Raw genomic sequence first — 13,280 nt, forward strand, 5'->3', positions numbered from 1 at the left:
TTAATAACACAGATGAATGTGTATATTATAAAAAGAAGAATAACAAAATTATAATCTTATGTCTATATGTAGATGATATCCTAATTTTTGGAGCAGACTTAGAAATTATTAATGAAGTAAAACAATTTTTATCTCTAAAATTTGACATGAAAGATTTAGGAGAAGCAGACCTAATCCTTAATACTAAAATCATGAAGAATGAAGATGAAATAACTTTATCCCAAAGCCATTATGTGGAGAAGATTCTTAAAAAAGTTTCACTACTCTGATTGTTATCCTGTATCTACTCCCTATAATCCATCTCTTCATCTAAAGAAAAACTTAGGTGATCCAGTTAAAATCAAAGCTTGTATGCCCAAATCATTGGTTCTTTAGGATTTTTTGTAAATTATACCAGACTTGATATTGCATACTCTGTGAACCGACTGAGTAGATATACTCACAATCCTAATAATGATCATTGGACTGCTCTAGAAAGAATTCTCAGGTACCTTAACGGTACTATATCTTTGGGATTACACTATTGTAGTTATCCTGCTGTTCTGAAAGGCTATAGTGATGCTAACTGGATCAGTGATATAGTTGACACCAAATCCACCGCTAGTTTTGTCTTCCTTTTAGGAGGTGCAGCTGTATCATGGAAGTCTACCAAACAAACTGTAGTGGCTAGGACCACCATAGAATCTAAAATGATTGCCCTAGATACCACTAGCATTGAGGCCGAGTAGCTTAGAGATCTACTGATAGATTTGCCTCTTGAGACTTCACCATTACCTTCTATATCTATTCATTGTGACTGCATATCTGCTATAGATAAATGCAATCAAGAAAATACAAATGTGAAAATGAATAGGCACTTGAAAGTGCACCATAAATCATTGAGATACAAATTAAAGAATAACTTTATTGCACAAAATTTTGTAAGATCCGAAAGGAATCCAGCTGATCAGCTTATCAAAGGATTATCTAGAACAGTGGTTCTAGAATTGTCGAGGGGGATGGGGCTAAGCCCATAAGTAAAGTCACCACGGTGGTAACCCAACCTGAAAAGGTTCAATGAGTACAAACAAGCTAAATAGGTGACTAATGAGGAGCACTATTTGTTCCCATCCCTAGGGCAACAGTGCTCATAAAAAGCAAGAGTTAGGTTGAGTTTTTACTCTTAATGAATCCGAGACCCATGAGGCAGGGTACCTACTTGCTCGTACTTTTTTTAGAATTCACCTATATGCGTGTAGTTGTGAGGCCGCGACTGTGGAAAGTGGGCTGTTTCCTAATAACACACATGAAGAGATACCTGCGCATGGCCGTAAAGCGCAAACCCGCTTCGAGCATGTTCACGCTATATTATGTGTGATGTTGATGAAATCTGAGCCATGGATCAAGGTTCAAGGCATAGTCCACCTTGGCTCCACAGAGGTAACACTACAACAAATGTTGGTTTTGCCGACTTACTTTTTCCGACGCTAGGGGAAAGCGTCGGTAAAGGTTGGCTCACAGCCAACCTTTCCCGACGCTTTGGGTTAGCGTTGGAAAAGCGAAACAAACAACGACGCTATAAAGCGTCGTTATAAGTTTAAGAAACAACGACGCTTATAAGCGTCGTTAGAAACCTTACACTACAACGAATGGGAGTTTTGGCGACTGTGTTTTCCCGACGCTAGGGAAAGCGTCGGAAAAGTTTGGCCCAGCCCAACCTTTGCCGACGCTTTTAGTAAGCGTCGGTAAATCCAAAGAAACGACGACGCGTTGAAGCGTCGGTCAAAGATTTAGAAACTACGACGCTTAAAAGCGTCGTTAGGAAACATTAAACCCCCAAACCGGCCCCGTCTCCTCCATTTTTATCGGTCGAGGCCCTTTCTATCAGTCGATGCCCTAGCTCCATCGCCGACTTCTCAGCTCCATCGTGATCCGTGGCTTCCCCGCTGCCGTCTTCCTCCTCCTTCTCTGAGGTAAGCCTCCTCCTTCTCCTCATCCTCCTCCTCCTCCTTCTCGTCCTCCTCCTCTTCTTTGTTTTCAGGGCTTGCAAACTGATCTCACCTCCATCCGTAGCCTCGATCGGCGATCGAAGATTCCGCTTCTCCGCCGCCGTCGACCTCGCCGTCGTCTGAGGTAAGCCTCCTCCTCCTCCTTCTCTTCCTCCTCCTCCTCCTCCTCCTGTTTGTTTTCTTCTTGTCTTTAACGCTTGCCCGGCCCCCTCTCCTCATCCTCTCTCGGTCGATGCCCTAGCTGCGCGCCGACATCAAACCTCCATCCCGAGCCCTAGCTACTCGGCGGTCGTCTGAGGTAAGTGATCCTCATACTCTCTTTTAACATTTATTAATTGCATATTGATTGTTTAGTCCGAGCCTGGTACACCGAATGCATTTTGTTTTTCAGGCAGTATCAGGAATTTTCCCTAATTCCTGTAGGGAAAATTCTTCACCAGTTGAGGGAGATGCAGATACAAATCCCCTCTTCTTTTACATTTTAATAGTAAAAAAAGAGGTAAAAAAGTAGGCAGTTGGGAACTGGGAGCTTTCCAGGGTTTTGAGGGTAATAGCCTTAAAGTAAACAGGGCTATGTGAGACAGATGGGGCATGAGATGTGGCATATTTCTGTCAAGTAGGTGGACATGCCAATTTCCGGCATTTTTCTGATATTTCATCCAGGCCATGGACAATTCTAGCATTGATCAGAAAGTTGCATAATATTTGTTTGTTGTGCTTTGTTTATGAGTCTTTTGTCAAATATTTGTTTGTTGTGCTTTGTTTATGAATCTTTTGCCACTAATTCATATAAGGTCTACCTTGTCATATCACATTATTATAAACCAGAGCTTGGCACTTGAGGTGCATGTGAGGGTAAGAATAAAAAAAATAAATAATAGTTCTAATCCATGCCTAAATGCTTAATAAATACATTCTCACTCTTAGCCAGTAAAATCCTCTTGTTTCTCTCCCTTAAGCAAGAGCTACTAGGGGTATATTTAATTTGAAGAGGATAAAAATAGAGCGCTGCATTGACTAATAGATGGTAATGAAAAAGATTCACGAATGGTGGACAAAATCTTAGTAACTTATATTTTAATAGTGGAGATTTTTCGAACGTGATACTACTAAGATACTTCTACATCACATTAACATCATAACATTCCCAAGCGAAAAAAAATTCTTTTCTTCAATCCTGGAATTCAAACACAGTGCTTGTGATTTTTAAGATCTCATGACAATTGGCAAATCTTTGCAATTTCAAACACTAACTATATTCCCTCTTCTTTTATTTTTTTAATAGTAAGTGTGGTGGTATGTGTTTTTGTATGAGTATGTGTGTTTTTTTAATTGTTCATTTTCTCCAATAGTTTTTTGCAAGAGCATATGTAGGTATGTTTTGGTAGGTCTTTATAATGTTGGGCTGCATGGGGTTGGCCTTAGCTAAATCAATGGGCTACGTATTGTGTCTCTTATAGGGCTTTGATTGCTTGTGTCTCTTTTTGTACCATGATTTCGTATTGGTGATTCATACCCTAATTTTGTTTATTATTTTTTTATATTACTTGCAGTTCAATCAGTATTTTAATAGAATGGACAAAAGTTGGATAAATAAGTCGAGATCCAGTGCCGAATATTTGAATGGAGTTCAGAATTTTGTTAAATTTGCTTCTGAGAAATCTGAAATGAATGGGAATATTTTTTGTCCATGTCAAAAATGTGTAAATTGTTATGCTATCGCTCCACAAATTGTTGAAGAACATTTGGTATGGAATGGTTTTCTGAAGGGTTATACAGAATGGATATTTCATGGAGAGTCTAAATTATCGTCTTCATCTAACCAACCCTTAGTTATAGAACACACTGCTAGTATTGGATCTAGTAACACAGACAGAAATCCTGTTGTAGAAGATGATATGAGGGGCTTACTCAGAGATGCTCTTGAACATAATATTAAAAATTTAACAGATTTTAGTGGAGAGCAAGAAGGAGCTCCAATAGGTGATGAGCATACCGTTACTGAATCTATACATGTTGAGGAACCTATATACTCTGAAGATAACACAACTCGGTATCATAACTTGCTGAAAGATTGTGATAAAGAACTATATCCGGGTTGTAAGAAATTTACGAAGATTTTTTTTATGGTGCATTTATTTCATTTGAAATATTTGAATGGATGGTCTGGGAAGTCTTTTACTATGCTTCTTCAATTATTAAAAGATGCATTTCCAGAAGGTGTTATTTTGCCGTCAACTTCTTATGAAGCCAAAAAACTAGTAAAAGACTTAAATCTTGGATATGAGAAGATTCATAGTTGTCCAAATGATTGTATTTTATATCGTGGTGATAATATTAATGAAGATTCGTGCCGAACATGTGGGTCTTCACGATGGAAAAAACAAAATGAAGACGGGCATGATTTGTCGAATGAAGTGGATGCTACACAGTCTAAAAAAATTCCGGCTAAAGTTTTGAGGTATTTTTCTCTCATACCTAGATTGAAAAGGATGTATGCATCATCAAAGACGGCTTCCTTAATGAGATGGCATGATGAAGGACGTACAAGGGATGGAATGTTAAGACATCCAGCGGATAGTTTAGCATGGAAAGCATTTGATGATAGGCATCACGAATTTGCTTCTGATGTTCGCAGTGTAAGGCTGGGTTTGGCAACGGATGGATTTAATCCATTTCGAACGATGAGTTCTACATACAGCACTTGGCCAGTTGTTTTGGTTCCATATAATTTACCACCATGGATGTGTATGAAACAGTCTTCACTCATTCTGTCAATGGTTATTCCCGGTGATAAGAGCCCAGGTAATGATATAGATATTTTTCTGCAGCCTTTAATAGATGAATTGAAAAAGCTATGGCAGGGTGTTGATGCATTTGATGCTTTCACTGGCCGAACATTCAAATTGCGTGCAGCTCTTATCTGGACAATCAATGATTTTCCTGCATATGCTAATGTATCCAGTTGGAGCACTAAGGGGCGTATTGCATGCCCTTCTTGTGGAGATTTAACTCATTCATATTGGTTAAAACATGGAGGAAAATTCTGTTATATGGGTCATCGAAGATGGTTAGAAGCAAATCATCCATTTCGACATCAGAATAATCAGTTTGATGGTACTATAGAGTTGCGATCTGCACCTATTCCACCAACTGGAACTGAAGTTCTTAAACAAACTCATGGCACTAACTATATACTTGGTAAGGCATTCAACAGTTCAAAGAAGCGGGGATGGGGGGATGTTGGCAGCTCAGTGACACAGGTTTTTGAGGACGCTGACAACTTCGAGAATGATGACAGTATTTATGAACAGGAAAATGACGATGGCACAAACTCGGTATCTACACAGAAGCAGTTATGGAAAAAAAGGAGCATTTTCTTTGAATTACCTTATTGGGAGTATAATCTTCTTCGACATAATCTTGATGTCATGCATATAGAAAAGAATGTTTGTGATAATTTGATTGGAACAATGTTAAATCTTGAAGGAAAGACTAAAGACAACTTGAAAGCGCGTCTTGATTTGAAAGACATGGGCATAAGACAAGAGCTTCATCCGAAAGAACAACCCAATGATAAATATTTTATACCTCCTGCATGTTACACAATGTCTACTCCAGAGAAAGATCTTTTTCTAACGGTTTTGAAAAATATGAAGGTTCCAGATGGGTATGCATCGAATATTTCAAGATGCGTTAATCTTAAAGAGCGAAAACTTACGAATCTTAAAAGTCACGATGGCCATATTTTGATGCAAGATATCTTCCCATTGGCTTTAAGATCATCAACACAGAAACAAGTTCTTGCAATTGTGACTCAGTTATCATCCTTCTTTAAGGCATTATGTTCCAAAGTTCTAGATCCCAAGGAGCTTGATCAATTGGAGTCTAATGTTGCACTAACACTGTGCCATATGGAGAAGATCTTTTCTCCTGGGTTTTTTACTATTATAGTTCATCTACTCATTCACTTAGCGGCGGAAGCTAAACTTGGTGGACCGGTTCACTACCGATGGATGTATCCTATTGAGAGGTGATATTCTAAACTCTAATGTCCATATTTATTATTAATATGAATATATATCCTATTATCTTCCTCGATGTTGATGTTGAGCATTAAAATTTACTGTTGAAGGTATCTTGTGCGCTTAAAGGAATATGTACGCAATCGAGCCTATCCCGAGGGATCGATTGCGGAGGGATATATTGCTGATGAGTGTTTGACATTCTGCTCGAGATACCTTGAAGGAGTTGAAACTGCTTTTAATCGACCACAAAGGAATTACGATATTATACATAATGCAGAGGAGTACAAGTTCTCATCTGGTGGAAGATTTGTGGGGAAAGCTGAAAGTACTGTAATTCATCATAAATTATTGGCACAGGCACATCGTTATGTCTTACTTCACAGTGACTTAATATCCGAGTATCGCAGGTCAGTATGGTTATAACAAATCACAATTTACTGTCATATCAGATATAATATTCAAAACAAATAATTTTTTTCTCGTGCAGAGATTTTTTAGTGGCTCAACGAAGCGCCAACAATAACATTCATCCTACCCCAAGGATTGAGCAAAGATGGTTGGTTGAGTTATTTCCCGAATGGTTATTAAAACAGGTTAGACGTTGAATCCTATTAGGTCTTTTATTATATTCTACGATCGGAACTGTGTAAAATTAATTATTATCTGACTTAAATTTTTTAGGTACCGACCATGATGGAGAGACATTGTTCCAATGAATTAATAGTCCTTGCTCGAGGTCCGAACAATATTGTCAACAGATATGATGGGTTCATTATAAATGGTTTTAAATTTCATACAAAAAAACGTGAAAAATTTAGAAAAACACAAAATAGTGGAGTTATGGTTGAGGCGGACGGAAAAATTTATTATGGTGCCCTAACAGATGTTTATGAGTTGGATTATTACAGAAACTTTAAGGTAGTATTATTTCAATGTGATTGGGTGGATATAAACTCATCTAGAGGTTTGAGGCAAGATATAAATGGCTTCACACTAGTAAATTTTTCAAGGTTGATACATACTGGTGTGCTATTGAAAGATGACCCATTTGTTTTTTCATCTCAAGCTCAACAAGTGTTCTTCGTGCAAGACTCTAAAGATAAAGATTGGTCTGTTGTTATTAAGACTAAACCTAGAGACTTGTATGATATGGGAAAAGGGTTAACAGAGGAGGATGATGAGACTTACACTCAGTGTATGCCTTTTAATGTTCCGCCAATTGATGAACTGAATTCTACTAGTTTGGTTAGGATGGATGTTGAATGAGAGCTGGCTAGTTTCTTAATGGTAAGTAAAACATTAGTTTTATGCATTAAATTATTTTGCAATTTATAAATTATTTCTATACTTTTAATATTTAACTAATATTGATTCTTTTTTGTGCATACTAGATTACAATATGCCGCGAGGAAAACGTTTCAGAGATATTGAGTTTCAGCACACATCCGTGGGACCAAAGACTCGTATACAAAAATTAACAAACAATTGGCATTTTTTTCGATCAAAAGTCCAATGTTGATCTTCAAAAAGAACAACTTTTATTATATTTTTTTCATATGTGTGAGGATGGTAGTATTCCTTAAACCCACTTGTTACGAGATATCTATTTTGGCGAGGTGTCTGTTTGACAAAGGAGGCTTCAGCTTTTGTCATGTATCTTTGCTGTTGTGTTTTTATTCCGGATTTTCAGATATCGTAACTTTTTTGCTTATATTGTTGATTGAGTTCTTTATTATGTGTGACTGCAAGTATAGGCAACCTAACAAATGACAAGGAGAGCTCTTTCCTACATCAAATGCTTCTTTTATAAGAATATTAAAAGTAATGTACTTTTAATATTTAACTAATATTGATTCTTTTTTGTGCATACTAGATTACAATATGCCGCGAGGAAGACGTTTCAGAAATATTGAGTTTCAGCACACATCTGTGGGATCTACTTCTGATCGTTCCCAGCAGCCCGATGAGCCCCATACTCAGTCCGGGTCCCAGTCGGAGCACGCTCCACCTGCAGATCGTCCAGACACGGATGACGTGGACGTCCTGGGTAATTTGATTTACAATCCTTTGCCTTTAAATCATTTGCCTTTAAAAAAGTACATTACATATGGCATATTTGATGATTTTGGATATTGGAAGTATTTTGAAAAATATATTTCCATTTGGACTGCAAACCGAATGCATTGAAATTGGAATGAAAGGTTTTATTCAATTTATGCTGGTCTGTATTGTAAAAGGTCTTACAGGCACTAAGCCAACCTTCCCTCTTGGATGGATTACTTTGTCGGCTTATGCCCATAGGCAGGATTAGGTCTGCCTATGCTCAGTAATCGACAGGCTAATGTAAAAGTGCTTGCTATACACTGTGATGAAAATAAAGTAAGATGTGCTGGACCTGGTGAGAATGTCCAGGTCAAATTGTCAGGGATTGAAGAAGATATCTTGGCTGGTTTTGTCCTTTCAAGCATTGGTATGTATTAGTTTCTTATATAAACCTAGTCTCAAAAGCATACAACTTAAATTGGTGTTCTCTGATAGTGCTTGGAAGATGCTTCTATATTTTATTTTGGATATCTATGCAAATAATGCTAAACTATCGACTTCAGTATGTAGTTAGAAAATAATGATATGAAGATGAGAAAGTTATGACCCTTAAATCTAAAAGAAAAATATTGGGGTGAGAGGATCTAGAGGATTTGCTACTTTCATTTTTTGTGTGGATCTTCTTACATTGCAATTTATTTTACTGTAATTCATAAATTATTTATATTCACCTGAAGTCTGATACAGAGAATTACTCCTGAACTGACATTATTAGATTTGTAATTTATTCTGCAGACACCACCATTTCCGGCTATATAAATTCTTAATGGACAGTCTAATGAAGCCATGAATATATTTGTTAGAACTGATGGGCAAATAACAATCTTCTGAATTCATTTATATAGGATAGATTGATTAAGAAAGATTTTGTAACAAAAGAGGTTTAACTAGCAATGATAAGCCATTTGGATGCTGCAAGCACCTGCCAGAAATGATCAGTCTTATAGGACACACTTTGACAGTGTATCCATGCATGGGACTTGAAGCTCTCAATATCCTTGTAACTACTGAGCTGTGGGCGTGAACACATATATAGATAATTGCTAATGGATGATGATAGATTAACTCTTATTTTATTGTGATCTTTAATGTGCCTATTGATTTAAACAGGTCTTCTTCCTCCGTCATTTCAATGTTGTCCTGATAAGGGCATAAACAGATTAGATTTTGTTTTGTTTTGTTTCTATTATTGTGCCTTCTGGTGACCTGATGGTTGTCAAGGAATTTTAAGGAAGCCTGATCTCTATTTATAATCTATGCATGCCAAATCTTTATTAGGGATGTGCCATGATTGGTTGGACCTGTTCTTAGGATCCGCTGTTTCCCCTGGGGAGGGAAATGGGGTAGATTTTGATAGAAATGAACAGGTGAAGCAGCAGTCAAAACTTTTGGTTCAGTGATATTGGTGCTTACCTAGCTTCTGTTTTTGCAATTGGGACATCTGTTTCTGATGATCTCGTGCTTTCCTTTGGTGGGTCCCCTCAAGGGAAGTTGTAAAGGTGGTCCATTCACTCTTCTCACTCAGCAACCAGCCATTTTGTTCACTGATGGTTGGGTGACCATCAGTGATTTTTTATTCATATTTTTTTATTCATATTTTGTTCACTGAGGTTTTGTTCATATTTTTATTCTGGCTTGTTGATTTTTTGAATGCTATAATTATAAGTCAAGGATGTTTAATTCGCTCTGATCAATTGCTCCTTGACTTATGAGTTCATTCCAGTTCTAACTATTTTGCTTTAAATCATTTGCTTTTAATGGCTAGATGTTCATTCCAGTTCTAATTATTTTAAATCATTTGCCTTTAATGGACTTCTTATTTTATAGATGGACTAGGGAGAGTGAGGAGAACACGAGGGCCCACTCGAGCACGGGACGTATGGAGCCTACCTGAGGATGAAAAGATTGTCGTCCATTGCAACGAACTAGGGCAGCCCATCAAGAATGCTGCAAGCATTTTATCAACTTTTTTAGGATCGGTTGCGCGGAAGGGACAATTGTGTCCACTCAACTATACGAAATGGAACGAAATGCTTCCTTCGTATAAGGTTGAGCTTCTTAGAGTTGTTGAGGTAAAGAATTGAATTTGCCTACTATCTTCAATTATTTTTTGATTTAACATTGATATAACATTTTTGACTTTGATGTAGACAAAGTTTGTCCTTCCAGCAAATAGCCATGATTGGGTGCTGAAGTCCGTCAACCGCAAATGGAAAGAATATAAGGCGAAGCTAAAGGCGGATTGGAAGCACGAGGGCATGACTGAAGAGGAGGTGGCCCGTGTTTGTCCTCCAGATGTAATCTCTCATCAGTGGAGGGAGCTTGTCCACTACTGGTTTTCCGAGAGAGCTCAGGTTGTGTATATTTTTTCAATACCTTAGATTGTATTTACTATTATTATAGATTAAAAATTTATACATTTTATGCATTACATTGTTTATTGTTTTTCGGAGAAGATATATTCCAATATTGGTAGAGCTGCTCGAGCATCACAGACTGTTCCTCACACTTCAGGCTCCATGAGTTATGCGAGGCGTAGAGCTGAATTCGTAAGCTTTCTTGAAATAATTTAAATTTATTTTAAATTATTCTATCATGTATACTCTTGAAATATACTTTTTGTTGTAGATGGATGATAATGGGAGGGAGCCTGGTAGGGTGGAGTTTTATAGGATGACTCACACCCACCGAGATGGCAGCTTTGTCCGGGAGGAGTCAAGAGATATAGTTGTATGTATTCATCTTTGGCTTGTGCTGTATTTTTTTTGGTTTTATTATTGGCATACATTAATTTGAATTTTTTTTGGAGAGATATAAGATAGGGCAACAAATCTTATTTCGGAGCGCGTCGGGGGGTCATCATCATCCGACGCGACCCATAATATTGAAGCTGAAGTGCTCGCTGAATTGATGGGCCCAGAGCGTTATGGTCGAGTGAGGGGTTACGGCGTTGGAGTTACCCCCACTCAGTTGTCTTCAGTGGGCACATATACAAGAAATGCCAGAGAATCTAGTAACACTGCAGAAGTTCGTCGGCTTCAAGCAACTATTGATGAGTTGAAGCAAAACCAAGCAAATTTGCAGTCTCAGCTTACGAATATTTCTTCCATGTTACAACGGTTTCTCCCTTCTCAGGTAAATAACTATATATATTTTAATATTTTATATATTATCAATTATGATATATGAGTTAATGTATCACATTATTCTTAACTTCTAAAGTTTTTTTTTTTTTTTTGTAGATTCCTGATACTTCAAACGCTAGTAGAGATGATGATGGAGCTGAATCCCGTCCCTGATGCATTCTAGATTATCTTTTATGAGTTTGATATGTATATGTTTCTGCTTTTTCAGAGTACATTGTAATTTGCTTTTTCAGAGTACATTGTAATTTGCTTTTTCAGAGTACATTGTAATTTGTATGGCAGCTTTTCTGATATATGAGTCAAAAACATGGAGTTTTAATCAGATATATCAATATTCATATTTTGAATGATCTGAGTATTTGTGTCAATGTATCAATGTAATACAGGTTCATATTGTTATAATATAGGTTTTGTAATTTGTATTTTATAATACTGATTATTGTTTTATTTTTTTTATAAAAAATTCCCGACGCTTTTAAGCGTCGGTAAAAAAGTCCTGGCACCACCGGCAATTGAGCAATTTCGTCGGGGAAAGGTTAATGCCGACGACGCCATTCAAGCGTTGGTAAATCAGGAATTGCCGACGCAAAAAAGCGTCGAGTAAACCGAGACAATTGCCGACGCTTTTAAGCGTCGGTAAAAAAGGTCGTGGCACCGCCAGCAACTGAGCAATTTCCGACGCTTAAAAGCGTCGGGGAAAGGTTAACGCCGACGACGCTATACAAGCGTCGGTAAATCAGGAATTGCCGACGCAAAAAAGCGTCGAGGAAACCGCTCTGTCGGTTTATCGCCGACGCTATATAAGCGTCGGTAAAGCCATGTTTTTGCCGACGCTTTACTCAAGCGTCGGCACAAACTTTTGCCACTCTGGTATATCCGACGCTTTGCCAACGCTTGGCTTTGCGTCGGGGGTATTTTAGTCGACGCTAATTAGCGTCGGCAAAGCTCCACAAAAGCGTCGGGTAAGGTGCTGTTTCCTGTAGTGTAATCAATTGTCACTAAGTGAAGGTTCAAACCGAAAGGTACCTATACCTATTACATAATATAAGATACTCAGTATTTTATTTTATTTTTTTTAATTTTATTTTGACTTTAAATTTTTTAAATATTTAATTTATGTGGGGGATTGTTGAATTAAATCAAATAATTTAAAATTTTGAAAACCAAATTGGTTAACGGCCAAGTGGCAAGTATTCGTGCACAAGCAAGGAAGCAAACATGGAAAAATTTTCAAAGAAAGCAAACCATGACAAGTGTCATGCATCCAGCACAAGAGCAAGCATGTAAAGGCCCCTCGAAGAAGGAAGAAAATATGAACGGCCAAGATGCAATAAGCCGAAAAATCAAAGGAGCACAAGAAGACACATAATCAATCCACGGGAGGAGAATCTTCTTCTTTTGACGTGCCTGAGCCTATATAAAGGGCTATAGGAATCATTTCAAAGTACAATCAAAAATTTTCTCTTCTTCCTATTCCAAGAGTCTTAGATAAAAAGAGCTCTAGGGATCATTGGGGGAGAAAAGAAAAAAATAAAATTTTTCTTCTTCTCATAATTTTTCTAAGTTTCTTTTGAACTATCTGCAAGCATGAACGTGCTCTTCTTTCTTCCCTAGAGGCGCACTAATGGGGAAGACGTGGTTCTGTATTGGGTCGTCGTATCTCTAAGAGATCTGTGCCAGCAGACCCGTGCGTGGGAGGCATAAACTTTCCTGAGACAGCGCATCAGCGTGCTTCGATCCACAGGCCATCTTCTCTCTCTTTCTTCATTTTATTAGTATATTGTCAAGTTAATTATTTGCTAGTTTATTCTTCTTATTTATTGTTTTTAAATATTAAAAATATTTAATTTATCAATTATATTTGTGCATCTAGGCTAACACAATCTGAACAGGTCCTTCGTGAATTTTACCACAGGCTTCCCCATTAGTGAGAACTAAAACGTAAAAGGGCTCTCCTATTAAAGAGGGTAAAGAAAGAACCTTTCAAATCTTTTACCCTAAAGTAAAGCACCTTC

The 13,280-nt window shown here is 37.6% G+C and overlaps 2 protein-coding genes across 2 annotated transcripts; both read left to right on the forward strand.

Annotated features, from left to right (window-relative positions):
- Positions 1-4,480: 4,480 nt before the first annotated feature.
- Positions 4,481-6,928, forward strand: LOC148715117 (uncharacterized). The gene is made up of 2 exons (XM_089926400.1): positions 4,481-6,423; positions 6,504-6,928. Exon 1 carries the CDS (start codon positions 4,481-4,483, stop codon positions 6,023-6,025), a length of 1,545 nt encoding a protein of 514 aa, XP_089782526.1. The 3' UTR covers positions 6,026-6,423; positions 6,504-6,928.
- Positions 6,929-7,563: 635 nt separating this feature from the next.
- LOC120113188 (uncharacterized) lies at positions 7,564-11,581 on the forward strand. The gene is made up of 6 exons (XM_089926390.1): positions 7,564-8,063; positions 9,947-10,191; positions 10,270-10,473; positions 10,576-10,668; positions 10,748-11,254; positions 11,362-11,581. Exons 1-5 carry the CDS (start codon positions 7,898-7,900, stop codon positions 10,913-10,915), a joined length of 876 nt encoding a protein of 291 aa, XP_089782516.1. The 5' UTR covers positions 7,564-7,897; the 3' UTR covers positions 10,916-11,254; positions 11,362-11,581.
- Positions 11,582-13,280: the final 1,699 nt, after the last annotated feature.

This window comes from Phoenix dactylifera, chromosome 11, assembly GCF_051530095.1.
Source record: "Phoenix dactylifera cultivar Ajwa chromosome 11, Ajwa_hap1_PhDact_Kaust_v1.1, whole genome shotgun sequence".
Classification (NCBI taxonomy): domain Eukaryota; kingdom Viridiplantae; phylum Streptophyta; class Magnoliopsida; order Arecales; family Arecaceae; genus Phoenix; species Phoenix dactylifera.

What these genes read in the sequence shown, in the direction of transcription:
- LOC148715117 (XM_089926400.1), top strand. Translation starts at nt 4,481, where the DNA reads ATGTATGCATCATCAAAGACGGCTTCCTTAATGAGATGGCATGATGAA.
- LOC120113188 (XM_089926390.1), top strand. Translation starts at nt 7,898, where the DNA reads ATGCCGCGAGGAAGACGTTTCAGAAATATTGAGTTTCAGCACACATCT. An exon ending in AGCTTCTTAGAGTTGTTGAG is followed by an intron (nt 10,192 to 10,269) that starts GTAAAGAATTGA and finishes ACTTTGATGTAG; the next exon opens with ACAAAGTTTGTCCTTCCAGC. An exon ending in GGTTTTCCGAGAGAGCTCAG is followed by an intron (nt 10,474 to 10,575) that starts GTTGTGTATATT and finishes TTTTCGGAGAAG; the next exon opens with ATATATTCCAATATTGGTAG.